This window comes from Protopterus annectens, chromosome 1.part0 (genome assembly GCF_019279795.1).
Source record: "Protopterus annectens isolate FY-2018-M chromosome 1.part0, PAN1.0, whole genome shotgun sequence".
Classification (NCBI taxonomy): Eukaryota; Metazoa; Chordata; order Ceratodontiformes; family Protopteridae; genus Protopterus; species Protopterus annectens.
The window spans coordinates 36,021,123-36,040,201 of NC_056725.1; the positions used below are offsets into that span (position 1 = coordinate 36,021,123).

Genomic DNA, 19,079 nt, shown 5'->3' on the forward strand with positions numbered 1-19,079 from the left:
AACCTTGCTCAATGGATGGGAAATTGGAAAGTCACTCTGGGTCTGGTTCTTATGTCTCTGATAGACAGAGACGGACAGTAACTATGCCCAAACTAACATATTACACCACATAACCTTTAGAAAATTCCTTACTAACATACCCCTTCCTAATAAATGCCCATGATGCATAGCGACACAGTTGGGTTGGGTTGTATGGCTAGACTTATAAAGAGCTGGTGGTTGTTAACCTAGTATATACCTATGAACTGGTACCACTATTACTCAAAACTCTAACATGCATATATAGTTCAGCAATAAAACTATATCAAAATGCCATGTGCCATTGATTTTATGCAGTCAGCAACCTTCATTCCATACATTATTCAACAAGCAGTGGACCTATATTTATTTTATTTAATTCCAAGCTACATATAAAATACATTCAGTAACATGTTTTAAGTCAGTTTTTATGTTCATAGGTGCATACTAAACTAATGACCAGAGGGGCCTTTATAAACACAGCCATTCACTCCAAATGTATTCAACAAGTTTTGGTGCCCTGGATATTATTTTAAGGGGTACATGTAAGTTAGGGCATGGGTGGTCAAGCAGTTAGAGGCTGCCTCTGTCCATTAGAGGCATAAGTGTCAGACCATGGGTGAATTTCTGATTTTTTGTCTACTAGTCAAGTTTACACTTGAATAAGGTCAAGGAAGAACTCTGCTTCACAAAAAAAGCTCTACTTATATCAACATTAAATCATAAAAATACACCTCCACTCCACAAACAGCTCACAGTAATTGTTCAAGCCTGCTAGCTTTACAATAAAGGGTATCCTCCTCAAGTTCTCCACAAGTGACAGGAACACACTCCCAATAGTTCAAAGGATATAATCACGTTTTTAGTGACAACGTGGTTCGTGATTATATCCTTTGAACTATTGGGAGTGTGTTCCTGTCACTTGTGGAGAACTTGAGGAGGATACCCTTTATTGTAAAGCTAGCGGGCTTGAACAACATTAAATCATCCCAGGGGGGACTCCAATCCACAACCCCTAACATAGGGGGCTAATGCCTTTTCCATTACACCACTGGAGCCTAATTAAAATACTAGACTGATACAAGCCTATCTAATAAACAGTGACCAGAAGTCAGAAAAACACCTTTACCTTGTGTCTGTGATGTGATGACCTTAACCATTACACCAACCCCATCCTCCTTTTGTGCAGTATGCATTTAATACATGATGTAATATTCTCAGAGTGACACAGCTAAGAACTGTTAAGACTTTTCTGTGGCTAAATAACATTCTGACAAAGTACTGGTTTTCACCAGTCTTCTGAGAGCTCTGTATTTCCAATAGCATCCAAATTAGAAGGAAGTCTGTTTTTTAATGTGTAGGTTCAGAAGGTATGTATAAATGGGCATTTACCAAAGGGTAGACAGCTAGGTATGACTCAATATGCTTCTGAATGAATTTTAGTCTGCAGTACAATATCATCACAACAGCAAGAGGGAGATAAAGGAACCTCCCCCCACTTTGCCTCCCCAACAAAGATACACACCAAGCTCTATGGCAGAATTATTTGAGCAAAGAAGTGAACAGAGATGTAAAATATTCTGTTTTAACCAACATTGTAGAGAATTCTTCATGAATATATCATAAGCTAGCTTGTTACAAATAGAAATTTAAATGTGAACTACATACATTTGTCGAACATTACAAATTATTACTGCTTGGTTTTCCAATTCTCTTTCTGCCGGGGTGCCACCTCTATGGTGTTTAAATGCAATTCTTTTCTCTAAGTGGGTTTTCAACAGAGTATTTGGTGTTCTCTTAGAAAGACATGCCATTAGAAAGGCATGTGAATAGAGAAATGATAATGCACTAAATTACCTATACTGGTACATATATAGTGCATCAGTGAGGATGTGTGTGTGTGTGTGTGTGAGTGTGAGAGAGAGAGAGAGAGAGAGACAGACTTGAGATGAAACTGGTGTCCTGTCTTGAACTTGTTCCATGCTTTACACCCAGTACCTTCTAGGACAGGATCCATCTGCCCTGCAGCCCTGAATAGAGAAAATGAAAGGAAGAATGCACATCAAAGTATTTCAAATCACATTGTATTTCAATTATTATGATATTTGTTATTATATTGGCACAATCTCTTCATCGAAACTACTGATCACTTTGAAGATGGAATGTGGAGAGCTATGGGTGACAGCAGCATCTGTATTCTCTAAGGCAGGCAAATAAAATTGACTGTGTTGTCGCATTGTTCCTTATGATAAAATATCTAGAAAAAATGGTCTGAAGTTTATATTGTTTCCATAATCTGAAGTACTTTTTTAAAATGTGTTGCCCAAATAAAAATTATTTTATCCTAAAATAATTATACATATCAAACACAGTCGCACCCCGAGTGACTTGCATCAGAGCTTGCTCTTTGTTAGATGAAGTGCTGGTTTATTGCTGTGTGGTAATAGTTTCTGAAGTAATAGATGTAAGTAAAATATACATTCAACAAGTCCGGCTATCTCTGCAGTGACTGGCAGCCTCATGCAGCTATCAATTAGGATTGCCAACTTTCCAAATGCCCAAAGTGGGACATTTGTGCTACAAACATCAGATTTTGCAGGGCAAAACATGCCCACGGCCAGTACAAAGGACAGAACTTCATTTTTTTGCCTGAATAAAAGTCTATTCTTGTAGCATTTTAGTTCCTTATTCTGTTTCTTATAACATTTAGGTGTTTCAGATACAGAATAACTGTTTTATGCAACTATTACATACAATATAGAAAATAATTCTGTCTTACAATCTCAGGACATTTGCCATTTTTACACATTTTTGCAGGACACAACGGCCCAAAGAGGGACTGTCCCTCGCAAAGTGGAACAGGTGGTAACCCTACTGTCAATCAAGCATGCCGGCTACTCAGGAATTCTCGAGTGCTAAAAGAAGGGAATTGTCTCTGGCGCAAACTTTTACTCTGGACGCTAATTGTACAACCCCTTCCTAACGCTCTTTAAGTGGGCGGCAACATGTAACCAGCTGTTAGCGTGTCAGAGTTACAGGGGGTGGTGCTTGCTAGTGCATTTTACTGGGTTGGGTATCGGTAATGCACACCATTAGTTATGAACGTAACATGTGTTTATGAAGTGCTTCAGCGTAAGTCATTTGTGCGCATGGGAGGAATGAATAATAGCAAGCCCTTTATGAACTTTTACATAAAAGAGAATTATCACTGTCCATGGAACGCTGTGTTCTTTTTTAGCGTTTGTCTGTGTAACTCCACTTAGTTGCTCAGTAGTTCTGGATAAAGCCAAAAATAATGAAACAAAGGCGCTAAATCAGGAACATTGTATTTTCAGACCAATAAGAAGTATTAAACGTTTATAACTGACATTATCGATTATAATCCTCACAGAATTACAAGAAAATGAAAAATTTACGACGTCCAGTGGGGAAAAAAGTAAGCGTCAAGAACCGGAGCGTTATAAAAAATTAGGGACCATGAGAGGTACACCGGCCTGACGAACAGCCGCAGCATTTATACTCGAGGCGAACCAGATAACGGAAGTGACGATTAGGTCTAACCCTGCCCTTGTCCTACAATATGGCTTCTGTCACTCTGGGTAAGTCTGAGAATGTAGTAGTTTTTTTAAAAAACAAAACAAGTTTGGGATTGTTAAGTAAAAGAGCATGTTAACTACAAGTGATTAATCTATAGTTAGGAGGGATTGTACCTAGAAATTATGGTGGAGTGACTGAAGGTTTTGTGCATTTCTGATCCGTAAAGACGTTCAGTGTAGTTAATGCTTTGCTTGGCCTTTTAAACGGGCAATAATAGCTGCAACTGGAAGCCAAGTTGTCTGGTAATACTGTTGTTCTGTCTGCTTGGTACGAGTTACTTACTGGCGTTCTCCGAATTTTGTATATGGGGATTAGCTTGAGTAATTGGGAAAGTTAGTGGTTCTTTGATACAAGTAATGCTTATCTGGGACAGCTGAGTGAAATGGTTACTAAACTTGAAAATGGTAAGACAGAAGTTCGGTATATCTATGCATTATTCTTTTCAGAGTAAAATGTGGTAGGTTAAGCTGGTTTGTAGAAAAATAGTTAAGACTGAAACTTAAGGCTGCCACCTGCCAGGAATCTTTTCCTGATAAGAAATCAGGGTTTCCTTTCTTCCCCAACTTTGTGATGTTGTCTCTAGTACATATAACAACAATGTACAATGAAATTCTTATTCTGCAAGTTTTCTAACCGCATATAAAAAAAAGCAACAACAATTAACAAGAAGAAGAAATCCAAGACAACAAATAGGCAGTAATATAAATGCCAATATCAGTAAATAAATAACTGTACAAGAAAATCCTGTTCCCCTTCATATGTGAACCATCCTACAGTGCTGGAGGGAGAGGTAGTATATGATTTTTTATTTAGCAGTTTAATAGCTTGAGGTATAAAACTGCCTTTCAGCCTGTTTTTTTTTTTTTTTTTTGGTAGCTGTGCTCTTGTAACGTGTCTCTGACGGTAGCAGCATAAACAGTTTGTGTTTTGGGTGGGTAGTCTTTCCATGATAATGTTTTGGGCCCTCCTAAAACATATCCTCCAGTGCAGGGAGTGTTACTTCAATGATGTTTTGCACAGTTTTTAATACTAGCTGCAGAGCCTTGGGATCTTGTGTTGTAGTATTCTTGAACCATACTGTAATAGAGTGGGAGAGTGCCTTCAATCTGTAGAAGTTGCGGAGGATGGTGCTGGGATGCCAAACTTCCTCAGCCTTTACAGTTGCTGCTGGCTTTTCCCGGCCAGGTTTGTGATGTAATGAGTCCAGGTAAGGTCCCCAGAGATGTTGATACTGAGGAATTTGAATGTAGCCACTCTCCACCTCAGACTCACCAATATATACTTGTAAGTGCTGCCCTCTATTCCTCTGTGTATCAATGATCTCTTTCGTTTTGCTGGTATTGAGAGGTTACTGTTCTGACACCACTTCAGAAGGGTCTCCACTTCCCTCCTATACACCCTCATCACCCCTGGAGATCAGACTAATGAGTGTTGTCATCTGCAAACTTGACAATACTGGTGTAGTCATAGGATCATGAGAGATTACTAGGCTATCGACCTGGAGGCCATTTTAAACCTAGCCATTTCATGCCAGTGTAATACCATGGAAATGCTAGTCAATACCCAAGATTGCATTTAGTGATGACAGTCCCATTCACTGTTCATTAGGTTTGGGTCTTGGATTGCTCTGTAGGCCAGACATAAGTCTCCCTTAAGTCTATGTGATATGGAGTATAGTGACAGAGACTTTAGTTGGCCTGTGTAAGGCACGTGCTGGAGCTCCTTGATCATCTTTGTTAGAAACCTCTGAGTTCTCTTCAGTTGCTTTGTGTGTTGCATGCCGGATGGGGAGGTGTACTTTATTATGGGCTGGATTAGTGCCAAGTATAGCAGGGTTATAACCAATTTTGTTGTCGAGGTGATGCCTTTACAAATCAAGTGTGCTACATAGAAAGCTTTTCTTACTACATTAGATACACACTGGTGGTCAAAGTTAAGGTTGCAGGATCCTAGGATCGTATATACTTGGTGTACCTGCCATGTCTTAAGTCTGACCAAAGCCATTTTAATCTAGGAGGAAATACTGCATAACTGACATTAAATAATGTAGATATAATTATTTCAGAAGAAAATGCAGAAGGGTAACTTTATTTCGTAGATAAAAAAAACATCTGGATATTAATTTTGAAATGAAACTAAAGAAAGCAGTTTGCACCATCATTCTTCTTAATGGCTCCTTATTACACTACTGATATTTGTAAAAATGTAGATAAAGGGCTTTATCAGTGGACCAGTATTAATTAACTTGGGGAAAAAGCCTTTGAATCAAATAAGACCCCATGTATCGCTATACATCTGAATGGTATCTGCTTCTTAACTAACTATTGGTTGGTTTGATATTCCATAAAAGGCTTGCATATGTACCTTTCGTTGAACATTCAGTGTACTCTACTTCAGCTTTCCAGTCCTGTATTCCACAAATCTGTGTTCCTAGATACCACATTCACTGAAACCCTTCCTGCAGACCTATGGCAAACTAAAATAGCAATTTATATTTTTGATCTTTTAAAAACCTCATTCACCACCTCTGTACTGTAAACGCATCCAAGATGATAAAACAAGTCTGTTTTTCAAAGTCCTTGTACAGCTCAAGCTCGATGGTCATTGATGACCCTTTTCAATAAAGAAATAAAAAAAAACAAGAATTGCCAAAAATATACACTCTCCTGTACCTAAATATCCCTCTCCATTTGTCCTTGGAAGGAAACATCCAAAAACTGTAAGAAAAAAGCCAGATTTTTATGACTAGCGTTTACATGCTGGAAGTGCTGCTTCTAAACCTTTTCCCTACTCAAACTTATGCTGAAAAAAAAACCTCTTCCCAGACATTTATTTAACTTTGTTCCCTTTATCTACCAAATGGAGAACTTTTCCAAAAAATGTTGTTGCAGTGTGAAATTCCATCTTTCCTGATTGTAGTAACTGTACCCATGTGGCATAAGTGTGTAGCTAAGGGCCCATTTGAATCGGTGGATTATTAGAATAAGGCTTTGTATGGGGCTTTTCCTAATGGTGGTGAGAAGCAACATGATAAGTGAAGAGGGTGTATGGCATTGTACCCGGCACACAGCCTTGTGGAGTTCCTGTATTTATTATTATTGTTTTAGACATGTTATTTGTCAGCCTGACTGTAGTCTGCCTGTTAAAAAAAAAAAAAAAAATCCAAGACCCAATTGCAACAAGTCAGTGGCACACCTAGTATGGGCAGCTTATTAATGAGCTTTGTTGACATCACTGTATTGAAGGCCAAACTATAATCAATAAACAACAATCGAGCATACGTCCTTATTCTCCTGAATAGTAAGAACTGCCTGTCAGATGCCAGGATCTACCATGTTGAGTGAGCACATGCATGATTTGGAGTACTGTTATGACTTTGTCCTAGTCCATGTTGGGGTGAATGACTTTAGAATGGATCTCCCTGAACTATATGAATAGAAACATAACTGAATTCTCAGATTGTGTGTCCCAAGTAGGTATTACCCTAGCCTTAAGGAGCATTCTACCTTTACCCAGGATGATACCACAATATAGACAAAAAAAAAAAGACAGACTTCAACAATTGTCTTTGCTTCTGGTGTCAGTCCAGGGGGATCCAGTATCTGTCAGCCTGGGAGGACATGGTCGAAAGACTGTGCTGCTTTGCCAGAGATGGTTTGCACGTGGCTCATGTAGGCTTTCGGGTACTGGCAAAGGCTATTGTCTTCCCCATAGTGCCTCTTTTAGTCGGTGTCAAAAAGTACATTTCTAATGTAACAAAATCCACTCAAGACAAAAACTCAAGGTTATGGCTGCTTAATTGCAGGAGCCTAAGCAGGCCTATGTGGACCTACTGGAGTGGCTCACCATATAGTGGGAAATTTCACTTGTTGTTCCATCGATTGGGTGATATACACGAGCACAAACATGATTTCCTAGAGGTTCCTTGATTTTTGTCAATACAAATGCCATGGAACAGATGGTCTGCACCTCCGCAAGGGGTTTAGATGTCCTAGACTTAGTATTTAGCAGCATGGGGGTCACTGCACCCCCCTTCCTGTGTGGTGCCCTCCCTGGTAAGGTCAGGCAGTAAATCAGCCTTGTTCAAAGTAAATGTCAGACTTGACATCCCCACAGGAGCAATGAAACTTAGAAATTTCTCCAACGCTAACTGTAGTCTACTGAGCAATTTAATATTAAAAGCTTCAGACTCCCTGCAAACACTGTCAACAGTGACTCCTATGCAGAGGTTTACACACATACCTTCTATAAACACCTAGAAAATTGTATAGACACTGTTGTATCTGATCAGACTAAAACCAGGTCCTTCTGAAAAAACAAGCCACACTGGTGGAACTCAAGTATAAATAGGTTATATAACAAGAGGAAGAAACTGGTGTCTTAAGAGCAAGAGGAAACTGACTTAGCAGGAAAAATGTCCTCCTCCAGCTTAAATAAGCAAATCTGATATATTGTAAAGTCCTCTAAAGCTAATTACAAAGCCAAAGTAAAATCCCTAGCTAAGGATAAACATAGGGAATTCTTTAGCTATGTCAGAAACCTAAAAGGGAATTCAAAGCTGTATGCCAAACTAGTAGTGGATGGTACCACTCATACTGTACATGAGGAAATTGTCAAATTGCAAGCTGACTGATTTGGCACAAACTTCACCCCCCCCCCCCACCAAACGTAATCCAAAGCCGCACTAGTCCCCTCCCTAGTATCTCTAGAGAGCAGGTCATATCTGCGCACTCTGTGGCCAAAAACATGATCTCAATGGTAACATCCCAGGCTGCTTACTTGGCAATCTGAAACAAGACCTAGCAGAACTAATTGGCACTTTCTTTAACCGTAGCCTGAGAACTGGCTATATTCCAACAGAGTTGAGAACAGCAACAGTAATCCTGCTGCACAAGTGGGGGGGGGGGGACTGTCAACTGACCCTAAGCTTAAACTATCCTCATTTGCAATGCCATGGCAAGAATCCTCTTGGACCTTATCAGTAAGGATATAGGCGGCCTTCAAATTCTTGACTCAACTGTTTGGCTTCATTGAGTCAGTCATTTTTGTTGAACCTGGTGGACTTTGAGAATGTCAAAGTCCTGGATGAAGGTAAGAGCATGCATACTGCCCATCTTGACCTAGCCAATGCTTTTGACACAATTCCCACTCTGGTACCCTTGAAAAACTCTTCTGGCTTGGGAGTAACCCTTATGATAGTAGATGGGTAGCCAACTGGTTCACAGACAGAACACGCACTGTTAGTCAGGGACTACACCTCTACCAGTAGACCAGCCACCAGTGGCATACCACAATGATCTGTACTGGGCCTGTTACTGTTTTGAATCTATTTTTCAGAAGTTTGGGCTAAAGTAGACAGCCTGTGCCTTGCCAAGTTCACTATTGATGCAAATTTGGCACAATCATTGAGTCCCCCACCAGTGTTAACATATTACAGAAGGGGATAACAAAGACAAGTAATTGGTGCTAAAGCCACAAACTAAAACTAAATGCAAAAAAAGTGCATCATTATTCCCTTTGGCACCGAGGATTACCCTGCTAATTACAGTATTGATGGTGTCCCCCTAAGCTCAAAACTATTGGTGTGAGACGTGGAAACTCAGGGTGATAGAAATCTAAACTTTGATCGCCATATGCACAGGTCCAACCATATCAAGTTTTCTTTTTTTTTTTTTTTTTAAAACAAGTTTATTGTTTTAACATATAAGAGAAATATCATATCAATTTTATACAAATAATTAAAAATAGGTATTATTATAATATTCAACAAAACAACTAAAGTATTTACAAAGACATCCACTACAATCAGATCAATTAATTAAACTAAAATACTGTGCTATTGAAATTAGAATTTTTTTAACAAATTTTGTAAATTATCCCATACAATAAAATGTGATGTTTTTCTAGTTGTTCTCATTCTAATTGTGCTTATTTCCATATGACACATTATATTCATAACATTTTTAAATTCATTGAACGAAGGAGGTGTATCTGAAATCCAATTTCTAGTTATTATTTTCCTAGCCACTGCTAGGATAGACCATAACAAGGGAAGCTTAATCTTTTTAATACATTGAGGTACAGGTGTGTTGAATAATATAAGAGACTTAGAAATAATGAAATTATCTGTAAAAAGAGCCTGCAAAAATTCATTAATTGACTTCCAGTATTCTTTCAACTTCATACAGTCATAAAACATATGAGCCCAGTCAGCATTAATTTCTACATTACATCTCTTACATAGATTATCTTTATTATTAATTTTATTCATCATCAAAGGTGTATAAAAGATCTATGTAAAAATTTCCATGTATAAAGTCTCCAGACAATGGAAGATGTAGTTCTATAAGCAGATTCCAATATATATTGTTTATCTTGTTGAGTTGGTGGGTCCCCATTAATAGAGATGAAATAATTCCAGTATGAATCTACATTGTAAAAGTTTCTTGTCTGATAATTTTATGTATATATGAAAGTTTACCTTTATCAGAAACTTTATGCTGTAAATTTATTATCAAGTAATCAATCAGTTTTGGAATAGATTCTTTAACTGTTATAGACATTAGATCTATTCTATCAATGAGATGTTGTCTAAAGATCTGAACCTCTAACCAGCAAGTTTCTCTTAGATCAAATTCTTGTTTTAAGAAATCTAGATTTTTAACTTTATTATCAGATATCAGCTGATACCAGTACTTTAGATTATTATCTATAGCTAAATGAGCTCCTTCAGAAGTAGATGACATAAGCATACCCTGAGTATAAATTATAGGAATACAATAAAATTCCATTCCCTATACTTAGGGTGCATGAATATAAAGTTACGATAACTAATAATAATATTTAATGGGTAACAGACCATATGTTTAGGTGTAATAGGTGAAGTACAAAATTCCTTTAGCAACCACAACATGGAGTTATTTATAATCATATTTTTATGTGTTAAGGAGATTTTCATGAAGTGCATACTAATTAGCTCCCAATAATCTTTCCATTTTGCGACATATGACCGATCTATTAATAAAGTAATAACTTTTATAATAGAAGAGATAATATATAAATTAAAGTCTGGAAAAGAAATACCCCTTGAGACCAGCTATTAGTATGTTTCTTTAATGCAATCCTAGGTCTATTAGGTGCCCATAAGAAATTTAACATTAGTGTATTCAGTTTCTTGATAGTTATTTTTGTAGGTGAAAGTATTATTGATTGTATTAAGTATAAAATCTTGGGGAATATTATCATTTTAATAATTGTAAGTCTCTCCTCCATAGTAAAAACATATTATTCCAGGTATTAAAAAGATTTTGTATATTAAGAAAACAGGTATTATAGTTATTATATATAATAGATTTAATATCTTTAGATAGTATTATACCTAAATAAGTTATCTGACCTGAGTTGGGTACATATTTAGTAAAATCACTAATGAGAGTATTTTTTCGTGTATATATAGGTAGTAATTTAGTTTTTCTTCATTGAATATTAAACCAGAAATACTTTTAAAATTCATCATTTTATCAAATAAAGACTGCATAGAAGAATTAGATCCTGCTGATGTAATTAGAACATCATCTGCAAAAGTTGAATTTTTGATGTTGTATTTTCTTCTATTTCAAAACCCTCTATGTCAGTACTGTTTCTAATCAAATTAGCCCAAGGCTCCATTACTAAAGTGAATAATAGTGGAGAAAGTGGACATCCTTGCTTTGTACCTTTAAGAATGGGTATTTTTGTGAAACATATGTTCCTACCTTAATATAAGCCAGCGTTCCTTTGTATAAATGCTCAATTAAATTTACAAATGCATCAGAGAAATTTGTGCACTTCAGTAAGGTAAACAGATAGTCCCAACTTACTGAATCAAATGCTGAACCTATATCAAGACTAATAAGTGTTAAATCTTTCTTTTTCCTATTTGCAAAATCAATTAATGTTAAAGTTCTTCTTATATTATCAAAAGTATTTCTATTTACAATGAAGCCCGTCTGATCTATGTCTATAATGCCGGGGATAATTGTCTTCAATCTATCAGCAAAAATACTCATAAACATTTTATAATCAACATTAAGTAATGAGATGGGTCGATATGAAGAACATCTAGTTGGATCTTTATTAGGTTTTAAAATTGGTGAAATAAATGTATATTGCCAAGATGGGGGTTATTAACTCAGTTTGGGCCAGAATAAAACCTTATGTATTAATGAATATGTAGTTTTAGAAAGGATTTTATATATCTCTGGTATAATACCATCATTACCCGGTGCTTTGTTTGATTTAAGCTTATTTATTTGTGTAATAACTTCTGTATATGAAATACTCTTGTCCAATAGTTTAATCTGTTATTTATTAAGCTTTTATTCATGTTTGTGGTTATAAACTCCTTTATTTTATCTTTAGGTTCCATGTTAATGTTGTTATGGTTAATCTTGTGAAAGTGATTTCTAAATTCATCCAGTATTTCTGGTATACTAGAAACATTCTTCTTTTTCCTTAGAGAAAAGATTTCTTTGATATGGTTTTGTTTATTCAATCTTTTTGTTTTATTTTTAAGTCTATGTAAGTATTTGGGGCTTATTGAATAAGACAAAAACTTGTATTTCTCTAAAGTTATTTTAACTTTATGAGTTAAAATTTCTTTGCATTTCTCATTTAGTTTGTTTATTTCTTCAATAACTTTCTTGTCCATAATATTTTCTTTATTATTATGTTTATAAGAGTCTAGTTTACTTTGAATGTCTAACAATTCCTTATCCCAAGATTTCCTTTTGTTATTATACCATCTGAAACTTTGTCCATATAGATATGATTTTAAGGCATCCCAAACATAGACAATGGAGACTTCAGGAGTATTATTTATGTCTAGAAAATGTTGTACTTCTGAAAGTATATATTCTTTATAGTCTTTTAGCGGAGTTAAGTATTCTGGTATCCTTTTGATCTGAACATTATGAGTATTTTTTATCATGAATTCAAAAACAATTGAGTTATGATCAGATATAGGACATGAAATGATTTTGGAATTAATTAAATCTGTTACCAACTGGTTATAAATAAAGACCCTATCTATTTTTGAATAAGTTTTGTATCTGTTAGAAAAAAAGGTGTATGGTAATGATTTTGACTCTATCTGATTATTAATATCATTCAAATGATAAGAATTAGCAAAATCATTTAAATGTTTTGCATTAGATGTAATTCTTCTTTTCTTTATAGTGGTAGTATCACTTTCATGTAGTATACAATTAAAATCACCAGCTAAAATAATATCCCCTATAGAGAATGATATGATCTTATCAATATGATGTTTCACTGTATTAATACCAATTCCAGGTATCCAGTATACATTAATTAAAGTGTAAGTCTTCCCATTAATTTATATTGTAACCATACAAAACATTCCTTTGTCATCCTGATAAGACTTAATGGTTTTAGGAATGGGCATACTTTTATTCCATAAAATAGCCACTCCTCTTTTTTTCTGAGTGTGCTCTGAACTAACCAATACTGCATACTTATTAGTGGCTAGTTTATCAATATCTTAAGAATCTTATGATCGAAATAACAAATAACAAGATAAATAATGTTACATCTCCTCTTTTAGGTGTACCTTTAAATATAGCTGTATTTATTAAATCTCTTATGGGATTTTGTATAGGATTCAATTTTGTTTGTAGTGACAATGAGTGTACAAAATATATTGTGGATGTCAAAACTATATACATATAACAATGAACAAGTGAAAATAATGTAAGGATTAAACCTTGCATCCCGCCTGGAGTTGAAAACTCCAACTTAGAGCAGTATTTACTACTCAAGTTAACCCCTACCCTAAGCAGCAGTACCTCAGCTACCACCTTATCAATTTAATACTAGTTATATTTAACTGAGGTTAATAGTTTTCAATTTAATTATCTATCAAGACAAAACTACACATTTGGTAAAACAGCATCATATAAACTAAAATAAACTTTTTTTTTAAACTGTTCATACTATTATATAGATCTATGTAATATATAACACTTGAATTCTAATAGCATTCAAATAATCTTAATGTTAGAAATCAAGAGGAGAGAAAATTATGTTCTAACATTCATTTAAATCAAAAACTTTGGCTAATATGATTCAGACATTACATGCATTAAGATGCATCTATTTTCTGTCATGTGAATTCTATCAACAGCTTCCAAAAAAATCTTGAATTGTTTGTATATGAGCATTTACTTAAACTCATTATTGTCAATAGAGTAAAATATTGTATTCATAAAAATTATTATATATCATATTGCATAGTTATGCAGATTCTCAGAAACACCTGCATTATTACCTAAAAAAAAAAAAAAAGAAAAGCCATCACATACATATACACACACACACACACACACACACACACACACACACACACACACACACACACACATATATACATAGATACACACACACACACACACACACACACATATATATATATATATATATATATATATATATATGTATCTGATCTCACTGAGTTGTGTGTTAGTAGAGCACTATCCTACTTGCTGTCCCTAGAATAAATCTCTGCTTTATACAAAATAATGCACAGCAAACACATATTAGTAACCAGATTTTACAATCATGCTAACCTACTGCTTTAAAATATATCACATGACATTTCTTCCAGAATAGAGTTATAGGATTATTTATGCTTGCCAATCAGATGAATTAAATGAGTTATAGTAAAGTATATGTTTGGGACACAAGTTTTTAACACAGATTATTATGCTACTGTTAAGTAGATTTTCAAAAACATTTAAATAAATGTTTCATTTTCTATGCCTTCTAAAATAAGATATTTACTTGCTACAAGAAACTACATCATCCAAACTCATCATAACTGACATATTTTATGAATAGAGTATTTTTCCTGAATCTGTGGTGTGTCAGTGTGATAACCTTGTCAATGTTTATACTAACTGCTTTCAGTTTCTCTGTGAAAATTCTGTGAGTGAAGCTTCTGAGGAAACTCATGGACACTATGCATGAGACAGCCCACATCCCAGATTGTCTCCCTTAACATTTTGGCGGGAAACTTATTAAAACTTGTGGCAAACATTCATTTTGTCAATAGAGTAAAATATTGTATTCATAGAAATTATTATAAATCATATTGGATAGTTATGCAGATTCTCAGAAAAAAAAGCCATCACACTCACACACACACACACACACACATATATATATATATATATATATATATATATCTGATCTCACTGAGTTGTGTGTTAGTAGATCACTATCCTACTTGCTGTCCCTAGAATAAATCTGTCTGCTTTATACAAAATAATGCACAGCAAACACATATTGGTAACCAGATTTTACAATCATGCTAACCTACTGCTTTAAAATATATCGCATGACATTTCTTCCAGAATAGAGTTATAAGATTATTTATGTTTGTCAATCAGATGAATTAAATGAGTTATAGTAAAGTATATGTTTGGAATACAGATTTTTAAGACAGATTGTTATGCTGCTGTTAAGTAGATTTTCAAAAACATTTAAATAAATGTTTCATTTTTTATGCCTTCTAAAATAAGACATTTACTTACTACAAGAAACTACATCATTTAAACTCATTATAACTGACATATTTTATGAACAGAGTATTTTTCCTGAATCTGTGGTGTGTCAGTGTGATAACCTTGTCAATGTTTATACTAACTGCTTTCAGTTTCTCTGTGAGAATTCTGTGATTTGAAGATTCTGAGGTAACTCAAGGACATTGTGCATAAGACAGCCCACATCCCAGATTGTCTCTCTTAACATTTTGGCGGGAAACTTATTAAAAACTAGTGACAAACATTCATTTAGCAGTGTAAATGCATCTAAACATGACAGAACCTCCACAATGTATTCCACAGATTATCACAGCCTCTATGCAAGTGAAATTAAACTCAAAATTACCAACAAGCAATAAAACTCAGCATTCTTCTCCCAACTCAATTTACATACAAATCCTATTATTCACTGTGCCCACACAGTCTAAAGCATTTCTATATATTAATAAAGAAAAGAAAAAGAGAGTAGAAAATAAAAGGGAGTGAGGCAGAAATAAAAAAATGTAAGAGAAAGCTGTAAGAAGTATATACAATGGAATGTTACTTACTGTTTATATTAATAGTTAAAAATAAAACATATTATTTACTCTTATTTAGTTCTGATTATTATTAGTTAAAGCATGACAGATTATTTACAAACAAGCATAAGCAGTATAATCAAGAAAGTATAATTAGAAATAGCATTTGAAGAACTTATAAACTTTTACAAGAAATAAATTTGTTATTATTCTATTAATGATATTTTCATTACTGTTCTCTCCCTGCCCTCCCCCACCCTTTACCCACTACATAATCTAAATAGAATGTCATTGTTTAAACAAAGAAAATAATAAAAGAAGGAAAAAAAAGGTAAAGATAAAAAAAGTGTCAAATTACTAACCTTACTTTTTTCAGAAAGAAAAACAAATAGAGTCACAGCCTGCCATTAAATCCTCAGGCATTTTGACTGGTTATGAAACAAAACATTTCTTTGCACATAGAGAATAACTTTGATTAAATCTTTTCCAAAATATTTGTGGCTTTCTGGAAATGCAGGAACTATATTCAAAAAGATTAATAATGAACTAAAATGATGAGAGAAAAAAAACATATAACAAATCATTTGTTTTTTAGTCTCTTCTTCTCTGAAGTCTTCCAGGAAGCTTCAGTTGCCAATCTCTTTAATGAAGAACTAGCCCATTCCATTTCTTCTATTTTATCCAAAATCCTTTTTTCTTTGATAAACAGTAAAGCAGAGTCTAAATCATCGAAGACCTTAGGACCATCAGGAAGGAAGATTTTAAGCTTGGCAGGAAACAGAAGGTATGTTTTAAACTGTGCTTTTTTAAGCTCCCTTATTAGTGGCAGAAAAACTTTTCTTTTAGCAATTACCATGGAAGAATAGTCATTGTCAAAACGCACAGTTGTCTCATTAAACTTAACAGGAGCTTTAGCCCAAGCAGATTTAAGAACCATCTCTTTATCAAAAGATGATAGAAATCTAACTATAACTGATCTAGGATAGTTTTTGTTAAAGTTAGTATTAGCTATAGATCTATGTGCTCTGTCGATACCAAAAGAGAATGCTTCTGGTAAATCTAAAGTTTTAGGGAGCCATGTTGTTATTAAAGAAGTAATATTGTTACCTTCAATATTTTCTGGCAGTCCAAAAATCCTAATGTTATTGCGCCTAGATCTATTTTCCAGGTCATCCAGCTTTGTTTGTAAATGTGTATTTTGTTTCAGCAGAAACTCAATGTTGATTTCCTGTTCTTGTATTTTATTTTCCATGTCATTCACAGCTTCTTCTATGCCTGTCATCTGGATCTTCTGTTGTTGCAGGTCCATATGTAACAAGTCTATTTGTTTTGTAGTTTTTCTATGAAAGTGTCTATTTTAGTATCCATTTTATCCATCTTAGCAGTAAGTTGCTGGACTATAATTATCAGAGACTGAAGTTCTTTCTTGATGCTGGAGTCTTGAGAATTTGTCTTACTGGAACTCATTTCAGACTGATAAACTGACAGGAAAATTTCCAAAGTAATTTCTGACAGGAATATTATTAAGATTTCCTTTCTTTTTTAGATATAGTTCAAGAACTATATAAAACAAACATATTTAGAAAGAAAATTACTTCAAGAATTAATTTTTTAAGTAATTAATTCCTGTCAATGTAATGAAATTGGTGGAGCTGAAGAAATCTGCTGCTATCCTGTGTTCATCCTTGGCCACGCCCCCCCCATATCAAGTTTTCTGATGACACCATAGTCGTGGGGCTTATCACAGAGGAGGATGAAAGGTCTTACAGAGAATAGGTGACATCTCTGATCAGTTGATGTGAGGGGAACAACCTTAACCTGAATGTAAGCAAGACCAAAGCGGTTATCATTGACTTCAGGCAAAGGAGAGCAAACCACCCAGTGCATAGGATCAGTGGTGAGTGTGTGGAGAGGGTAAAGAGTACAAAATTCTTGGGTGTACACACATCAGAGGATCTCTCGTGGTCTGGGAAACACCCACTAACTGGTCAAGAAAGCGCATAAATGCTGCCACTTTTTAAGAAGGCTGAAAAAAAGCTAAGCTTCATCTTCATATTCTCTCCACCTTCTATAGAGGTGCAGTAGAGAGCATCCTCGCCTGCAGCTTCGCAGTGTGGTTTGGAAGGTGCACAGTTACAGAAAGGAAGGTGTTGCAGAGAAGGTAAGCATCCAAAAGGCCACCAAAATACAGGGCAACACGCTATCCTGCGGATGGACTGTTTAAGCATCTGGCAGGATTCATTAACCGTTTCTACTCTTACAGTGATTAGACTTCTGAACTCTGGCACTAGTCTCAGGGGTCAGGATACATAAGTCATTTATACTTCCGAGTTAAGTGCAATATTTATTTATTATATCCATAGTCTGTATTTAACTCTCTCAAGTGCAGTATTAGACAGTTAACTTGGGCATTTCAACCTGTAGTGTGTGTGTTGTATTACTTTAAATATGGTAATTCATTCAACTCCGGGGAGGGTAGTCTTTTTCGTTTGAGTGTTGGAAGTGTCTCTGCTCTTTCTTGTGTTTATTGGGAGTAGTATTGTATTTGTTGTATTCCTTTGTAATATCAAGAATTGAGCTGATGCACAAAATTTCATTTTGGCTACACGTGTGTAGTTCTAAAGGACAGTAAAGTTTGCTTTGACATATCTTCACAGTGGTAAGGCAAATCTTCTACACTGTGCATTTCATAAGTAAGGGCATCACATCCAGGTCTAAGGATGTTACAACTCCACTGTACTCTACCTTCATTAGACGGCTAATAGAATACAATGCCCCCATGTACCTAAACAGACACCTGCAGCAGCTGGAGAGACCACAGAGGTTTCTTAGAAGGAAAGTTAATTGCCTGCAAATCATGTCTTATGTGGATAGACTGAAAGCACTGCTACTGTACTCTGCATCTTACAGCCTGCTGAAAGGTGACTTGTGCCTAGTCTATAGAGTAGTCTCTGACCCTGCCCTAATGGAAATGCTGCACATCCGAAAATTAGCGGGTACATTGTGGGTACATATTCCCATTTTTCATGTCCTGGTCTCATTACTGGAATGGTGGTGTCTTCTCGTGTGGCAACAACGTCAGCTGGCTCAGGTAATTTGATGATTGGATCCAAATTTTTGGACCATTTATTTGTTTGTGGATCCAAATCCCCTTACCTCCTCTGTCACAGTGGTGGGGGCTGTTCCCTTTACCACTGACCCACCATACACTGGTATTATGAGAAGTTGAGCCACTCTGCCCCCTTTTTGTATTAAAAAGTCTGAAGTACCACTGTTTACCAAGGTGAAATCAGTGATATTAATAATCTGCATCAATGCTACCTCCCATAATCTGTGTACCTTTTAA

The 19,079-nt window shown here is 35.3% G+C and overlaps 1 protein-coding gene across 3 annotated transcripts in view; it reads left to right on the forward strand.

The window, feature by feature from the left end:
* Positions 1-3,074: 3,074 nt before the first annotated feature.
* The window catches only part of CCHR1.PART0H19orf47 (chromosome chr1.part0 C19orf47 homolog), a 1,064,431-nt gene continuing 1,048,426 nt past the window's right edge, over positions 3,075-19,079 (forward strand). Inside the window, exons 1-2 of one of the 3 annotated variants that reach the window (XM_044081485.1) lie at positions 3,075-3,150; positions 3,410-3,617. In XM_044081485.1, coding sequence (XP_043937420.1) covers positions 3,599-3,617 — 19 coding nt within the window. In that variant the 5' untranslated portion in view covers positions 3,075-3,150; positions 3,410-3,598. Of the gene's footprint in view, positions 3,151-3,170; positions 3,618-3,982; positions 4,020-19,079 lie in introns of those variants that run through there. The other 2 variants (XM_044081402.1, XM_044081316.1) reach the window with 2 other exon arrangements.